General features: G+C 40.2%; 1 protein-coding gene across 1 annotated transcript; it reads right to left on the bottom strand.

Moving 5' to 3' along the window:
* Positions 1-2300: 2300 nt before the first annotated feature.
* Positions 2301-4862, bottom strand: LOC134220210 (uncharacterized). The gene is made up of 6 exons (XM_062699204.1): positions 4546-4862; positions 4297-4427; positions 3986-4243; positions 3064-3282; positions 2490-2810; positions 2301-2401 (listed from the first exon to the last, which is right to left on the bottom strand). Exons 1-6 carry the CDS (start codon positions 4631-4633, stop codon positions 2396-2398), a joined length of 1023 nt encoding a protein of 340 aa, XP_062555188.1. The 5' UTR covers positions 4634-4862; the 3' UTR covers positions 2301-2395.
* Between the last annotated feature and the right edge of the window lie 13407 nt (positions 4863-18269).

Below are 18269 nucleotides of genomic sequence, written 5' to 3'. Positions count from 1 at the left end.
AAAAGAAATAATATTTTATAGTTATCAAAAATAAAACAATTTAGAACATTTGCCTTTTACCTGTCGAATAAATGGAGTTTTCAATCACTTCAGTCAAATCCTTTGCCGATGGATCTTTAGCTTGTTGAACGACGAAACGACATATGGGTCCAAAGGAGTCATCCCATTTCTTAGAAGCTGCGTTCGGATCACCGAAATTCAGTAGACGAAAATCAATATCCAGCTGTAAAGATTGTAATCAATATTATGGTCGAGTGTGGATAACGGCCTACACATGCTAGTCTGGTCTAGAAGTAGCTCAAAGTTATTCCCATCTTCCCAAAAAACGACCAGGATGAGAGAAACACTGAGCTACTTCAACCTGCTCATTAGACAGCACTATACAATAAGGCTTAATTAAAATAGGATTAAGATTCGTTTTTTAAACTGTCAAATCGAAATGGTAGAATGAGCGTTGAAGACTTTGATTTAGAAACAATATTTTCATTTGCTGAATATCCGAACCAAACCACCCACTTTATACTACCCATCCACCCAGTTTTCTCCATAAACTTAATAAGCAATTATTTTTCATTTTAAATTAATTTTATTCCAAAAACCCTAATGTCAAATATACAATGAGATATCCTGGCATTTAAATCCTATAAAATGTAGTCATCCATCCAGCAGTCATCATCAAGAAAATCAATCTATTAGATCACCCGTCAGGAAGCACATCGCACCCGCACCCACGTCACACGCAACGAATTTTCTCTCCATCATAGAATATAGCAAATTATCTGCGAAAATAAACCGGAAAACTTGCGTTAAAATGAAGCACGATGAACCGATATTGGCCACTAAAACGCTGATTTGTGTTGAAGCAATTATTTTTTCACTTTAATATAATTTATCTTACCTTTTGAATATTTTGTAGATGATATTTAACGACTCAAACACATCAGATAACGTAATTCCCCTGCTTTTCCCATCGCGGAAATAGAATGGGACATGGGGGGTAATTTTTCAATTTGTTTTCCCATTTTGGTGCGAAATCGCAGGATCCAGCTCCGAAAATCTTTTATGCTTTGACTTTGCACAATATTCTGATTTCCCTACTGAAACTAGCGACACAAATTCCGGGGGAATATTAAAAATCATTCAACTTTCACACCGCACCGGATTTTCGAACGACACTTTTGTTGATATTTTGGTACGTTTGGAAGGAGAGCAAACTAATAGCACTATGGGTGTTACCAGTAAACTAATGGGCAAAACAGTATTGTGTAATATTATTGATGAGATTAATATTAATGTTAAATATGTATGTCATTCACATATAAAATTAGAAAATATGCATGTATTTATTGCATTTGATGGGCCATATACGAATTAGCATTTTAGTGATATTTCAAGTTAATTATTATGTAATGAATTTTAATTTCAACCATATAGAAATCCATAGTGTCACACCGAATTTTTTTTCGATTCAGTTCAAAACCCGAGTTGAGTGATAATTCCCACACGGAAGAAATAAACTACCCAATAGTGAGTTTAATTCACCCAAGCTCGAACATCCGTACAAAAGATATTTTAGTTACTAGATAAAGATTGTCGCTGTCGTCGCTGTCCGGAACATCTTTTGCTGGCGAGGATAGGGGAGCTAAATGTCAAAGAAGAAAAATCCATACGATTTGACAGCTTGGTACCCAACATGTTCCGGACAGCAGAACAAAGGGAACCGAAGCGACAATCTTTATCTAGTAACTAAAATATCTTTTATCCGCACGGGAAGTCAAAATTGAGTAAGTAGAGTCGAAGTAGTTTGCCTTTACTCCCATGTTAAAAAAGTACCCAACGGAAAATGTATTTACCCAAATGTAAGTTTAATTCACTCAATTTCGACCTCAGGTAATAAAACTCAAAATTGGCCGTATTGAACTGGCGTCGTTGGATTGTTTGGCTCTTTTGTTTTTGACAACAGAAGAAAGAGTGGATGAAAGAGAAGAGAAAAAATAACTCAAAAATAAGTTTTAAAAAACTCAACGCTGGGTACTTTTTTTCTTCCGTGCATGTACACGGTGGCAGAAAACCTAATTGAACCAATATATTTATATACTGTCAAATTTCCCGTTTTCGTCGCGCCGTTCGCTGAATAGGCCTTTTCACGAGACGTTTAAAATCAGCTGATTTTAGCGTCAATTGACAGTTCTTCTATGGAAGTGACAGCTTCGGACTTGCAGGCCTGTTCAGCGGTTGTAAACAAGTGCAGCCCCGGCAGTGTCACATGAAAAGGCCTATTGCGTTTGGGGCTTAAAAACGTCAGGAAGCCTTTTGAAAACTTTCTTATTACAGTGTATGAGAATCTCATCTGATGACAGTTCGGTTTTTCGTTTTTCTTAACAAGTTTGAGATATCAGATCTGTGCCACAAAAAGGGAAAGTTTACTAGTGTTTAGAACTTGGTTGGGACAAGCAATAAGTTGAAATATTTCCGAATAAACCACTCACCAGCTGATATCCGCAACTTTGGATCAAATGAGGGTATTTGTGTAGGAGTTTCTCGGCGGAAGATAACTGACGCAGTTGCTTCTTTCGGGCTGGGAAGCTGAGCTCCCACTTTGCCAGCACGGTGTTCCAGGGAAAACTATTAACCTCCAGCCAGTTAACAGCAGATAAAGCGTCTGGTGAAAATGTCTCCTCGAGTTCCGGATCTGTGCGCCGAATTTCCTGGCGCTCCCTATTTCTCTCCGATTGACGAATATAGTTGATGCGGCTATACAGTTTCCCTCCTGGATTTGCTCTCCCTTTAGTAGGAATGTAGAAGGTATCCTGTGAAGGGTAAAAGAGGTAGGTTCAAAATTTGTTCATTACCAAATAGCGATCCAAAAATAGCTTCCCAAACTAAAGAAAAATGAGTTTTTCTACTTTTTTAAATTGCAAATACATCATGATTGATAAGCACGGACGATAAGCATAAGATGGCCCATGACTGTGTCAAAGATGTGCACTATGTATTTGTTTTATTTTATAGTTGTGGATAGCACTATGAAAACTCAATTTTAACTGTTGATATAATACGTACCTTTGATTCTTTTGGGAACACCGATATTATAACCTCTGTGTAATCCCTCAACCACTCAGAAGTGGCTTTCCTATTATTGGAGATGTGGAAACGGGCAACGAGATCCACCACGAATTTTCTGCCGGGCACAGACAATATGTGTGTAGTTGCTGTTTTCAATATCTGTTTCCCGTAAACAGATTGAGCAAGAAGGTGTTTTAAGCTGTCCGGCGTTAAATGCTATTAAGGAAAATATAAAATTTTTATTAATGAAGTGTAATTATTTGAACACTGTTTAAAAAGCACTGCCAAGTGAAACACTATCCAGGCCCTGCCGTTCTATGCATAGTTGTCCCATGTTACCCTTGATGGAAACATCCAAACTCGAGTCTCGTCCCACGGAAAAAATAAAGTTATCGTTTGATAATAATTAAGACTAAAATAAGTTTATATAAGTAGTGCTTCGTATTATGTTCTGAAAAAGTGTTGTCTACGCTCATTACATTCCAAAAATTTTGGTTTTTTATGATCTAATCGATTTTGAAATTAATGGGACAAATTGATTCGAGTTTTGATTTTTCCATTGAAGGTAACACTGGACAATTATGCATAGAACGGCAGGGCAGTTCTCGCAAAAATGCCTAATTACTTTTATGTTTCCACTTCACGAGTACTGCGTATAATCAAGAACAAAGATTCAAGCTATATTTTTTAGTTAAAATTCTAACTTCAATCATTCCTGACGGCAAGTCAGTCATATTTGAGATTTTCTATTTTTGATATAACTGAAAGAAAAGTGTATGTTTTGACTCGATAGAAATACGAAAAAAAAGTCAAAAAGTTACAAACATAACTACTATCAACTCAAGTCAATTGAATACAGGTGTACACATAAATTATCTAAATTTACATGAATGTCTGTTTGTCTATAGCATAATGTTACCTTTGGGTTATTGCTCGATGCTTGCTCCACTTTCTCTGCAACAACCTCTGATAATCCGCTGCCTTGTTCGCTACAACCTGCTTCAACAGACAAAGTGCTTGCGTCTTCAAGAGAAATGTCTAATTTTACTTTATTCGGTTGGAGTTCTTCGTTATCCTTGACTTGCTCGCTTACTTCAATCTCTGTAGTAGGTGCTTCCACTGGACTTAATATTCCTTCGATGTTTGTCTCCTGCGGTACAACAATGGTATCCAGGTGCTGCAAAACGAAACTTGTTATAAAAGTTAATGGTGTATAAAATCTTTACTTACATTTCTTTGACGCCATTGGTGTATCCAAATCCAAATTTGTTCTGCACCCCACGAATTTGGGAACTGACTCAAGGTCGCGCAAAAGTGATCTTCGGCGATGGTCAAAAGGGCAAAAGTGTTAAACCCGATGGCTGGAAGATTTAAAAATGAAATTTATCATTAACTGTTTTCAAAACACAATTTTCACAAGTTTCAGTTGTATTTTAATGACTCTTAACGTTTTCCCACTTTTTTATGATAAAAACTTACCTTTGAGGAAATCGAAGCAATCTGCTGGTGCATGCGCAACAAAATCGGCTATCAAGTCCTTCTCTTCGATGATGAGCGCGTCCGCCATTTTTAAGCGTCGTTGAACTTTTCATTCACTTTGACTTGGAAAAATTCCATAAAGAACCTTATGAATTTGAATCGTGTGGTGCACAGATAACATACGTCACAACTATGGAAATTCATAATGTCAATTATTGAAAGCATAAATGACTTATGAAACTGTGAATTTATTTTTGTTTTGCCTTTCATAAGCTTTACCTTATGAATATCAAATGTTCATTTATCTGAGTGTAGTAGTAAAATTCTTCTTTATTCAGTCATTTTTTGTTCTACAATTATTTTGTTTATACATATACAGTGATCGGCCGGTTTGGCCTTTCAACTTCGATTTGATTTTTTTTATATATTGTTAACTGAGTTTTAAAATATAATATGTCATGACGGCCTTTAGGAGGCGCTAGCGTGTTTTTTTTTAATTTGATAACCTAACTACTATGTACACTAATATTAATAATAAAAATTTGATAACCTAGATTGGAACTAGCGCCCTAAGTGCTTTTTGGTCCGAGTGCAAGCAACGGACCCTAAACTTTTCTTTACACTCACCAAAGCGTTCATGTAAGGTCTTTATCCCGGCCAGACGGTGGACCTCGGATGTTCTTGTCCTGAGAGGGGTGTTGAGGGTCATCCTCAGGAATTTGTTTTGGACCCGTTGCAGTTTGAGGTGGTGGGTTTTAGCGCAGCTCTCCCAGACCGGCATGCCGTATTCGATCACAGGGAGGATGATTTGCTTGTGGGTCTGGATCATTTGGCATAAAGTCATTTGGCATAACGCCATTTGGCATAAGGTCATTTGGCATAAAGGCTATTTGGCATAATGGTCATTTGGCATAACGGACATTTGGCATAATTTTGAACTGCAAGAAAAGAGTGGGTCATTTGGCATAATTTCGAACTGTGAAAGCGAAAGGGATGTTTCATGTAATGTTTAGCGTAGACATTTTCGGGACGAACGAAATAACAAATCCAAGACACGTGGATTCTTTTTCGCAAATTTCATATCAATTTGTCCATTTCGAAACATATGCTGTGCATATGCACAGCCAAGATATTTAACAAAAAAATAGTTTTCGTACGGCCGAGTTGTCGAATAATACGCAATTAATTGGCAGAATTACTTCCGAGAGAGGGATCACATCCATCATTGACTTATTCCGGCCACATGCCTACTTTTAAAGTAGGATTACATCCACCATTGCTTCAATCCGGGCATGCGCCTTAAGACCGGGGAAACGCCTAACTTTAAAAACTCAAGCAACACACTTGTCGTAGACGAGTTACTAAAACCAATCTAGTCACATATTGTAACCAAATCAATCTGAACTGTGTTTTTCGGGGAAGAGATCACATCTATTATTGATTTATTCCCGACAAGAGCCCCAGCCAACACAAAATCGCATATGCTAGCGAATAAATGTACAAGGTGGAGGCGATATAGGCGCATTCCTCCATTTGACTGCGTGCAAAATGCACATATATGGCCTCCACTTTGTACACTTATTCGCTATGATATACGATCTTGTGTTTGCTGGGGCCTACTTATAAAGAAGGAGTCACATCTACCATTGCCATATTCCGGGCAGGGCATACTTTTAAAGAAGGGATCACATCCACCATTGCATTGCCACAATTCAGGCCACACACCTACTTTTAAAGAAGGGATTACTTCCACCATTGCTTCAATCCGGACAGGCGCCTACTTTTAAAGAAGGAATCACATGCACCATTGTCATAATCCGGGCAACCGTCTACTTTTAAAGAAGGGATCACACCCACCATTGCCTCAATCCGGGCAAGCACCTTCTTTTAAAGAAGGAATCACATCCACCATTGTCATAATCCGGGCAAGCGCCTACTTTTAAAGAAGGGATCATATCCTCCATTGCCATAATCAACGCAAGCGCCTACTTTTAAAGAAAGGATCGCACCCACCATGGCTTAATCAGGCATGCGCCTACTTTGAAAGAAGAGATCATATCCTCCATTGCCATAATCCGGGCAAGCACCTACTTTTAAAGACGGGATCACCACAGATAACAGATATTTAGGCTAGAACACATTTTATCGAAAATCATTTGTAAACTTTTGATTTGATAAACGTTGGCCATCTACTGCCACCTACTCAACTGATTACGGCAGTACATATGGATGCAGCTGAATAATAACCGTCGATTGCAGCCAATGCATTTGACAGCCACCTTGGGGCTGCGTTTTCAAAAACAATGATCCTTGCGCCATCTCCAAACAATTGCTAAACGCGGTTAAAATACATTTGAATTAACGGTTGCGGATGTTTACACACGTATCGGATGCCAGCCTCAATATCAGTTATCTGTGAGATCACATCCTTCATTGCCCTAATACGGCCACACGCCTACTTTTAAAAAAGGTATCATATCCTTCATTGCCATATTCCGGCCACACGCCTACTTTTAAAGAGAGGATTACATCCACCACTGCTCTCATCCGGGCATGCGCCTACTTTTGTATTGCATTGCAAATGCATTCATTCCACGAGATGTTAATGTCTTTTTAATATTGTTATCGACGGGTGTTATATTTACTATTCCGGGGTGTTTCCCGCACCACTTAGTCACAATTTAGACACGCAAAGACAAATTATGCAAAATATCCGTTAGGCCAAAAGACCCTCACTTTTGACGTTGGTTACAATCATGCCAAATGACCGTTATGCCAAATGGCCTTTATGCCAAATGACCTTATGCCAAATGGCGTTATGCCAAATGACTTTATGCCAAATGGTCCGCTCCCTTTGCTTGTAGACAGCAAGCTTATTTTTCAGGGACAATGACGACCGGCGGTTGATCAAAGGGTACAGAAGTTTCAACAAAACGTTACACTTTGTCACCGTTTTGTCAACCTGATGCCTGAAAATAAGCTTGCTGTCGAGGGTCAAGCCAAGGTAGTCGGCCTCATTGGGCCATTCCACAGTCGTGCCATTGAGGATGATTTTACAGTCCCCAGGCGGAACATGTTTAGGGGATTTGGAGTGGGGGAAAATGATGACCTGGGTCTTCACCGCGTTGATACAGATCTTCCAGCTGGTGAGGTACTCTGTCAGGGCATTCAGGCGTCGTTGGTGTTTTGCCACTAGCGCTCTGATCACTCTACCCTTGTAGACGATGGAGGAGTCATCTGCAAACAGAGACAGAATGCCGCCTTCTGGAGGTTCTGGCATATCGGAGGTAAACAGATTGAAAAGCAGGGACCCGAGGATACTGCCCTGAGGGACGCCTGCGACGATGTTGTGCGCATTGGGACTCGTTCCGCTGATTGAGACCCGGAATGTCCTTGCCGACAGGTAATTGTTGATGATTTTCATCAGGTAGCTTGGAAGATTGTAGCGTTGTAGTTTGTAGTTTGGACATCGAGTAAGGCCATGGCGGATTTTTTTGAGACAAACTTGTTCCGTCTGAGGACGTTGGTAACTCGAGTCAGTTGACCGACCGCGTCGGAAACCAAACTGTTCCTCGAGCAAGATGTTGAGATTTTAGGCAGACTCAAGTAACCGGTGATGAATAGCTTTTTCGAATAGCTTGGATAACCCTGAGAGAAGGCTGATGGGTCGATAACTTTTGGGGGAGAAAGGATCCTTCCCAGGCTTCCAGATGGGGATGACTTTCGCTGACTTCCAGGTCGATGGGAAGTAGCTGAGCCGGAAACACTGATTAAAGATCAGCGAGAGGTGCTCAAAGAACGGATTTGATATAGGCCGTCAATTCACCAGCTGAGATCTCCAACTCCTCCGAGAAGTCGTTGGGAATCAAATGGATGTTGTTAGCATGCTCGTTGACGGCTGCTTCGTGTGGACTGACGATGTTCTGCCCAAGATTGTGTGAGCTGACGAATTGACGACCTATTTCAGCGACCTTATCTGCAAAAGTTATCATGCGATCCTCAGAGCCATTATTGTCTAGTGGGATCAAAGGTGGAATGTGCCGAGGCTTGAATTTTAGTATTTTGGTCATTTTCCAGAACGGCTTAGCATAATCTGGGAGAGTGCGGATCTTATTCGAGAAGTCGTTATTTTTGAGATCCACCATTCTGGCCTTGATAATTTTTGTGATTCGATTGCAGCGTGCCTTAAGCTCAGGCAGTCCAGTACGCTGAAACTGCCTGCGAGTGACATTCCGCAATCGAATCAAATCTTTGGTGAGTGTATCGATGTTTAAGGAGTTGCTTACCTGCCGAGTCGTCGGGACATGCTGCTCTCTGGCCACCGAGATTGCCTCTTCGATGGCGTACAGCTGGCGGTCGATACTTTCCGGCGTCTCCGGGCGCACCTCGTAATTGATGGTGTTGTCGACGCATTGCTGGAACCGCTGCCAGTTCACTCGATGGTAATTTCGCAGTAACTGCTGGTGCCGATTGACCGAGGCCGGTCGAGTCGCACGATGCGGAAGTCCGGGATGTTGACGTTCACCTCCGGTTTTAGGTGCGTTTCGGTGATAAACGCCATCGTCGAGCGGCTACGATGAGAACACGTTGCTCTGCAAAAGCTGCTTCGAGGGGTTACCCGCGCCTCCAAGAGCAGTGCGCTTAGGCACTTTTCCAGCGACCGAATTGGCCACCGAGTCTCCCATGACGGGTCCGGGAGAAATAACGCCAACGCGACGAAGCTCAACAAAGGAATGGTCTCGTCTTTTATAGCTGAGAGCTGGCGAGACCCGACCAATCAGCATCAACGAAGGGGAAACAGCGGAGGAGAAACCGATTTGTTTTCGTCTTCTTTTAGTTGTTTGTTTTTCAGCCTTCTTAATGTATTTATGTCATTTGAATTCAAGCTCATATTCATGCGATAGGGTTACTACAATAGGGCGGTTCCGCTTCATTTTGAGCTAAATTTTCTAACTTCTATATTTATTTTTAAAGCATTTTACGATGTATTAGAAGGTTGTTCCTTATCAAATTTTGAGGCACTTTGCTGAAGAAAGCATTGTTGTACGTTGTTTGTATGATTGTAACTTTTTTGTTTCAATTTTTATCGAAGTGACATCTTTTACAAAGTTTTAGAGCATAAAAAATGCACGTTTTGGTTACATAAGAGTAATTTTCGCTGAGACCGGGCCACTATTTGCACGAGGTTCTTAAAAAAGCCTAAATTTATATTCATTCGAAAAGTTTCGGCGAGTATATTAAGGATACGAGTTAAATTCTTCAAAAAGATGAACCCCTCGTTAGTTATACACGAAGTCATTTTAATGAACCCTTCGATTTTCGTCGATTCTTGACTCATCAAAACTGATAAGAAAATTATTTTGAGCTTTTTAGTGGAATGTCTTCACTTGTCATAAGACGAGTTTATACCATCCCATTGAATTCCACCACTTAATTGTATCTTGACAGATACGTATTTCGACCTCAACAGTAAGGCCGTCTTCAGTGTCTCGTACTTGACTCGACTCGTACTCGTACTTGACTAAGTCGAGTCAAGTACGAGACACTGAAGACGGCCTTACTGTTGAGGTCGAAATACGTATCTGTCAAGATACAATTAAGTGGTGGAATTCAATGGGATGGTATAAACTCGTCTTATGACAAGTGTCATCAAAACTGTTATAACTCCAACATTTCTCAACCGATTATAGAGATCAGCATATCGTTGGAAAGGCAGTGATATTGAATTTGGCCGCAATATTGCATTTGTTTTTGAAAAATATTTTTCCGCCTGGTTGGCAACCACCGATTTCGAATATTAGTACATCAATGAAAAGCTTAGCTTATATAAAAGTTATGTACGATTTACCAATACCAACATTCTTGAATTATTTAATACAATAATTTGAATACGGCTCCGTTGTGCTCAAAACTTTTGATCCCGGCCCGGCGGTCAAATTCAATATGGCTGCCTCTATTTTTATTATTGCAAATTAAGGATACACTCTTCCTCTTACCAACGATATGCTGATTTCTAAGATCGGTTGAAGAATGTTGGAGTTATGATAGTTTTGGTGAGTCAAGAGTTGACAAAAATCGAAGGGTCCATAAACGTGATTTCGTGTATAACTAACGAGGGGTCTATCTTTCTAATGAATTAAATTCGGATCCTTAATATACTCGCCAAAAGCTTTCGCATGAACATAAATTAAGGAATATTTAAGAACCTCGTGCAAATAGTGGCCCGATCTCAGCGAGAATTACTCATAACCGAGTGAATACATTGATTACTATAAACATTTTGTTTTTGACGAATTGGGCGAAATTTTCGGTTTGACAACACCTCTAGAACTGATGATTTTGATTTATTCGTACAAAAATCCATTTTCTAAATGATGAAAAAAAACCTAATTTTGTTATGCTCTAGAACTTTGTAGAAGATGTCACTTCGATAACTATTAAAACTAAAAAGACGCAATCAAAATATTGATTTTTTTGGGTGAATGAACGTTATTATTTGAGATTTTCCAAAGGGATTGGCTTTCAGAAGAGTGTTCGAAGTTCCATCAGCTCGGTGGAAGGGGGGGGGCTCTACCGCTCTCCAGCATTCCCACATGTTTCCCAGCCTTAGCAAATAGTTTGGTATGATCTCCTCTCCCACAAGCACGAATTATTAGGTTGAAGTTTTCTGAATGTTTTCAATTCTGATTCCATCACTGCACTACATAAAATCGAATGTTTATCCAAATAATTTGAAAATACTCTCGATTACTTCAGATGCGGTCTAATTCCGCTCTCTGCATCAACACCAGGCAGTTCAAGTCCAGGTTTCACCCAAATTGGTGTTACCAAAATCTTCGGAGAACGGCATACGAATAGTCGCCAGATTCACAATTACCGTACCTCCTAAAAGGAGCCATCAATACAGAAATATTTTCCCACGGTAATCAAAGTGGCAAGTTATAGTGGTTTGTGAGGTATAATAAATTAAATACATTTCTGGTGGACACAATAACAATAAACAAATGAGAAACTTGTTTCTATCACCCATTCACTCACTCATGTATCCTGACCTCCCATCTCCCTTAGGGGTAGGGGTACATTTGGCCAATGTAACAGATATCCTGGGTGGCTGCTGGCTTCAGCTTTGACATTAGCCGTTGAACGTAATTTGGCCAGATTCCTTTATCGTTTAAAGTAATGTGTAAAATAACCAAAACAAGCTTCCCAGGCATTTTTTGGTGTTGCTTTCTATGCTATTGAAAGTGTAGATGAATCCTTCTTATAAATCTTATAAATCTTTCTAGTTCTCGTTTTGAGGAGTAAATAAAATAGAATTACAAATTTATATCAATGTTGTTCGTGGTCCGTTTTTAGAAGCCAGCTGATATATTAAAGTCGAAAAGGGATTAAAGCTAATCTAAAAACCTCTTGAACACAACAAAGCACTTGAAGTTTGCTGATTGTTTACTGCTACGCAATAACTCCAATTTAGAACAAAAGTGATACAGCCAGAACTGTAAAATTCTGTTTAATATTACCAAGTACAGCAATAAACTTGTGGTCGTGATCCGCGGCTGAAGTATTTAAATGCTAGCAATCGTGAACTTTTTTAACGACGACCAGCGTAACAAAAATCGAATTGAAGTTAGCAAAGAACCGTAAATCGCATTCTGCTCTGCCAATCCACCCAGACAACGATCTGCGTTCCCTTTTTATATGCAGCGTAACCTGTGTAGCAAACGAGAACACGAAAAATTAGCACCGGCGACAATCGAAGCGCATGAAGGATTAATAAATTTTTAAGACTGCTGTCATAAATCGAACTTTTCCAATTACTTCTTCGAACAGCTTCCTTCTTCTGGATGTGGGCACAGTGTTGCGTCATTTCATTACGGAGGAGACAATGTTTCAACTTGCTGTATGAAATCCCATCAACTTATTGTCAATCGTCAGTCAAATGTCGATACTGTGCTAACCCAAATTCGAAACAAAAAAGAATCCGAACTCGAACTTAAACTTAAATTATATGAACAATAAATTATAACTTTAGGTAGGGGGAGTGACGGCTTTGGCAGGTTATGTTCTATTATTGTCAGGGGGGTTTTTTATGACTGATTATGCTCAAATTTGGCCTAAACGTTCTTTGCATATCAAAGAATATTGTGGCCAAATTTCATAAAATTTGGTCGACAAAAACCCCCTGCCAATAATAGAACAAAACCTGCCAAAGCCGTCTTTTCCCCTATTTATTTCTTACATTCGTTATGGAGGGTGTGTTATTCGAAAGCTCAAAAATTTTCATAAACAGAAAACACGATCCGCGACAGTTCGAGACTATAGTTGTTAAACTTCGGCAGAATGTATCGAGAGTTGGGGAATTTTCTAATCCGGTTATGCCGCAATATAACCAATCGTAATAACCATTTCGTTAATGTGTCACGGTTCTCATTTCCACGCTATTGGATAAACATTGGATTAGTCGTGTCGCAATGCGATATTGCCAAATTACAGTCACCGATTACGTTTACCGTTTTCAAAGCCAACGGCAATAGCAAAATACTATTCTTTATGAGTCTTAGTATTATTTATTTCATCTACCAACCAATATGAGCTGTAACTTTCAGCCGTGATGAGCAATTGGGTCCAGACTTCGGCAAACATATTTCCTTCTTCAACTGCAAAATGTACCATTTTTAGCCGAGCTTAAAGGCAAATATCCCCTCTTGCTGCAACAACGCCGTAACCAAACGATTGTTGCTTTGATGGTTTTTCCTCGCGTGATTATACAATTTGAGGCAAATATCGACATGCTTTGATGCTTCCTTTATTGAATTTTATTGAAACCACCTTGAAAGCGTTCCCTCCATGCTTCCATGGGTTCGGAAAATCAAATCAAGATGTTGACGAAGGACTCGCACAGCCACCAGCAACGGCAGCGACAACCCGGCTCCGCGCAGCAGGGCCCGTGAATGTGGGGATCCGCAACAATGAGTTCCTACCCGCAAATCAGTATTTCCCAGGGCCCAGCTGGAGCCCTTTGTGTCGGATATGGGATTTTTCCCCTGTATAAGCGATATGATGGCGAAGACGGCAGCGAAGGCGACGATGTCTCGGCGCTCCCGCCTAACAACCAGCATCGAGTGTTGAATTTGCAATCTCCTGATTTACGCGCTATCACGATATGTAAAAGTGTGTTTGTGGGTTCGTTTGAAAATTGGAGAAAATGTGCTTGAGAAATTGTTACACGAAAAAGGAAAGCTGCATCCATGATCCGGATTTTCTTTGACGAAGGTCGTATCTCGCAAATATGGTGGCGCCAAGGGTTTCAATTTCCCTTCGTATCAACGCGTTCTCCCACCGCTTTTCCGTGTTCAGTGGGGAGTTTAAGAAAATTGACAAAGCTGGAGTGATGGATGGGGAAGATAATCCCAATCTATCACGAAATGCTCTTTTTATTCCGTTCTTGATGGCTGCCTCAATGGAATCGCACTTTGAAGGACAGCCCATTTGGGACGGATCATTCAATGGTGCCGAAGAAGTTTCTTTATGGGCCAACTTAGCAGTCTTCGGAACAAATTTGCGGTAGTGGGATTTCTGCATATTAAACTCTCTTCTACAAAATGAAGGTTCCACAATTTTTACTACTGAATGCAAACCAACAATTGTCTGTTTGGAATTAACTCAGTTTTAGATTTTATTGTAAACTATTGTAAACTAAAAGGATTTGTACTGGTTGTTCAAAACATGTTTAATTTAAGTTATTTGATATTTTCGAGGAGCAGTCCACATTGACACACCTATCACGTCCCCTTTTGCACTATCAATTGTTACGAAGAAATCATTTATGGATCCTGCTGGGGGTTAATGCAGTAGGAACCAGTCAGGAACCAACAGTCCAAACTTTTTAAATGCTTCATTAGCGTGATTTTTTTTTATTTAATGCTCATTCATCACTGCTGCAGTCCAATTTTGTTTATTGAATTCTGAAAAACGTCTGATAAGTGGTCGGGGTTCAGCCAAACCGCACCAAGCGGCTTTTCGACTGGCTTGTGATATTTTGTTCGTACAAGGTCAACGGAAATAGTTTCATATCGATTTAAGCATACATTTGCAGTAGGATATCCTCAGTTGTGGGGTTGAGGGATATTCGATGCGATTTGCGATCAACTAAATCTGCTAAACGAAAGTTTGAGCAGAAAAATCGGTAATTTTTCGTTGGCGCTTGGTGTGATTTGGCTGAACCCCGACCAAGTATTGTAAAAATCATCATGTCTGTCCGGTGACTAGCCAACCAGACGCAGCACGCGGGGAAATTCTCACAAAAAATAAAATATTTGACACTTCAATTATTTTTTACTATCCGGTGCAGAAAACGAAACCAATGACAACCTTAGACAACCAGACACAGCATTTGATGAAAAAAATCACAGACAACAGACGTTGAAAATTTTGATTTTTTTAATGCAGAAAAGAATCTATCACTCTTATTTTATTGAAAAAAAAAAACTTGACGCGGGCGCTACTGCGTCCACAAATAAACTAGTTAGCTTTAGCTTTAGCTTAGCTTTAGCTTAGACTGACTGTACATATGAATGGTTGCTACTCCGTGATTGATCAGAACTGGTGCAAATTGCACTACGATCCAAGTGAATAGTGGTTGGGATTTACCAACTATTCTCGAAGTGCACGTTTCAGCAGCTCGCAAATGTTGATCAATAACGGCGCCGGCCAAGTCCTTACAGTCAGTTAGGAAAGGAAGGGAATGTGAGTGTGTGGTATTTGTTGCTACTAGAGACCGAGAATACCTCTGCATCTCCACATTTACCACGGGAAGGAAGTAATGTTAGTTGGGTGGGGTAATCAGTAACATAGATCGGGATTCACCATGGAAAGTGATGTGACCTATGAAACTTCTACACAGCAGTATTAGCGATAGGATTTTTGGGCCAACATTTCGGCGTCATACTCACTAAACCAGAAGCTACTATGTTCATCTCTCCTTTGTCCGCTCCGCAATGACAACACCGCTCGCTGCCTGATCATTCAGTAGGTTTTGAATCTTCGTGAAATGATCCGAGGCACCTGAATCAAAAATCCAGTTATCACCACCATCCGTAGCAAGAACTGTACAAAAAGCGAATCCTTTCTTCGCCCGACACTCCTTTGCTATGTGCCCGTACTTACTGCATCGCTTGCACTTCGGTCCCTTTGACTGTTCAGCTGACCTGTTTTCGGCTGCGCCTTTTCTCTGCTTTGGATGGTACGGTTTCCGTCCAACGAAAGCAGTTTTCTCCGCCGAAGCTTCGACCTCTTGAAGTAGCTTGGTTTTGATGCTGTCCCCGGTGATAGCCGAGGAGTTCTCCAACGCAATTATAATCGGTTTGTAATCCTCTGGAAGTCCTGCGAAAAGGAGAGTACCGACCCACTCTTCAGAAATATCAAATCCTACATCACGTAGTTACGCTCCAGTTAATGTGCGGTGGAAATTATTTGGTTGACATAGTTATCCACGCTGTCACATGACGCCAGGGTTGTGGTGATGAGTTTACGCAGAAGGCCGACTCGCCTGGTTAGACCCGTATCCTCGAATGCGGCCTCTAATTTCTTCTAATTTCTTCCACACATCGTGAGCCGTTTAAGCATCCTTCACATGGACGTAATTTACGGGATCCAACAATAAAATTATTTTTGCACGAGCTTTTCGACACTTCCGTTCTTCGATAACCGGCATCGATCCATCCGCATTCGGCACTGGCTTGACAACTTCCCACAAATCTTCTAATTCCAAGAAAGTCTCTACGGCAAATTTCCAGGTTGACCAGTTGTCCCGACCAGTTAGTCGCTCGATAGACGGGAGACTGGTGAGTGCTTGAGGTTGATATAGGGCTTGCTGGCGCTGACCTTGCGGAAGTGCTTGAGGATCACTTGCTCCATTTATCGTGGACATCTTTACTTTTCTTGAGATCAAGTTTTAATTTCTTCTTTGACTAGGCCCATAACCTTTTAGATATAGCCATAAATCAAACTACTCTGTTTGACGGTTGTTAGGGAAGTCTGCGTCCACAAATAAACTAGTTATGTTATAAAAAGTAATCAATAAGAGCCTTCATTATTCCATCTAACGATAATAGTGCTTTCTTGTGCATTGCAAAGGGTTATACAAAACGTAAATTAAAAAGCATGGGAATGCGTTCTTGATTCTTTTTGTATGTTTCAAGTTTTAATTAACATTTCCCCTTTGCCCTTACATCTATCTTTTTAGATCCGAATCACCAAATTAGAGCCAACTTTTTATTATTACAATATTTAGAAAGAGAGAAACCCAACGTGATTTTTCGCATATCAAGTTTAAGGCACTATTTACTTTTCATTATATTTTTCTGTGTAGACAGTCGACATTTTAGTTACATACTCGATTTAATGCTCGAATTCACGCCCACCAAAGACCCAACGACTATGAATACGAGGAAGTCTTCGAATACCATTCAGCAGGCCTACGAAAGAATTAGACTAAGATTAAATAGTATTAATTGGCAGTCAATTATAAAGAATGGAGGAAAAATCGATACTGCTACATTCACTTTTAATGAAACTTTACAGCAAATAATTAAACAGAAAATTCCACTAAAGAAAAAATGACGACAAAGAAATACAAAAAGTCCAATCTGGTACAACAGTCAAATCAAAAATTTGAAAAATCGCGAACAAAAATCATAAGGGTTGTGTACAAGACACGACCGCCCGACGTAAACTACGTAAAACAGTTTGGTGAAATGAAGAATCTAGTGCCAGTGCGGATACATATTTGCAGCAGCTCTCTACAATACGCGCTCGTTATTCTGCTACGAACGGCAACGTAATTCTGCTACGACGTCGTACTTTGAACAAATTCGTCTCGCCTCAATCTTCCTATGTTTAAAATGGTGTCCATGAGAAGAATCGATTAATTCCCAATAATGCATGTTTCGAATCACTAACGACCACACGACCCACGCCATAGGCTGGAATAACAAAACCAAATAAGAATCTTGAAAGAATTAAACTTGACTGCCACTGAAGCCATCCATGCGAATACATATTTGTAGCATCTCCCTCCGAAGCGCGCTCGTGATTCTGCTACGGATGCCAGGCAACATTATGGCGTCTCCAAGCGGTTAATTTGCACTTTGAAAAAAGTTCGCCTCGCCTCAATCTTCCTTTGTATAGAATGGAAGCCCTGAGAAGAACCGATTTTTCCAATATCCCATATGTATTTGGAATAAAATTTGCTCAGCAAAGGGGTTTATGAACGGGATTGATTATTTTTGAATTTTTTACCCGGTTTGGGAAGGAATAACATTTTCAATAGTTTGCCATTGATAATGAATAGTTTTAATACAATTAGCAAATTAGTGGAAAGTTTCCGAATCTGTTAATAACAAAATCTCGAAAACCCGTCGAAAGATAAAGTCGCCATTACCGTTTGAAATCTTACATGATTTCGTGACGGTCCCCAATTTGGAAATTTTCGCGAGCGCGCGCGGGAGAGCAGTTTTCTTACAATCAATAAAGATGGCTCATTAGTCCCGCCTCTTTGTTGTCCGGTATGACTGCAAATATTATGTAACCGTCACACACTCACCAAAGGGGCGTGGCTACAGGTTCAACTTTATTGATTACAAGAAAGCAGCTCTTCCGCGCGCGCGAGCATTTTCGTTCGAGAGCTCCTACCGTTCGCGGAGCTCCTACCGGATATTTTATTC

The sequence above is a fragment of the Armigeres subalbatus genome, chromosome 3 (genome assembly GCF_024139115.2).
Source record: "Armigeres subalbatus isolate Guangzhou_Male chromosome 3, GZ_Asu_2, whole genome shotgun sequence".
NCBI lineage: Eukaryota > Metazoa > Arthropoda > Insecta > Diptera > Culicidae > Armigeres > Armigeres subalbatus.
The sequence above is the reverse complement of the archived record's forward strand: the minus strand, read 5'-3'. Positions and strand labels throughout refer to the sequence as shown.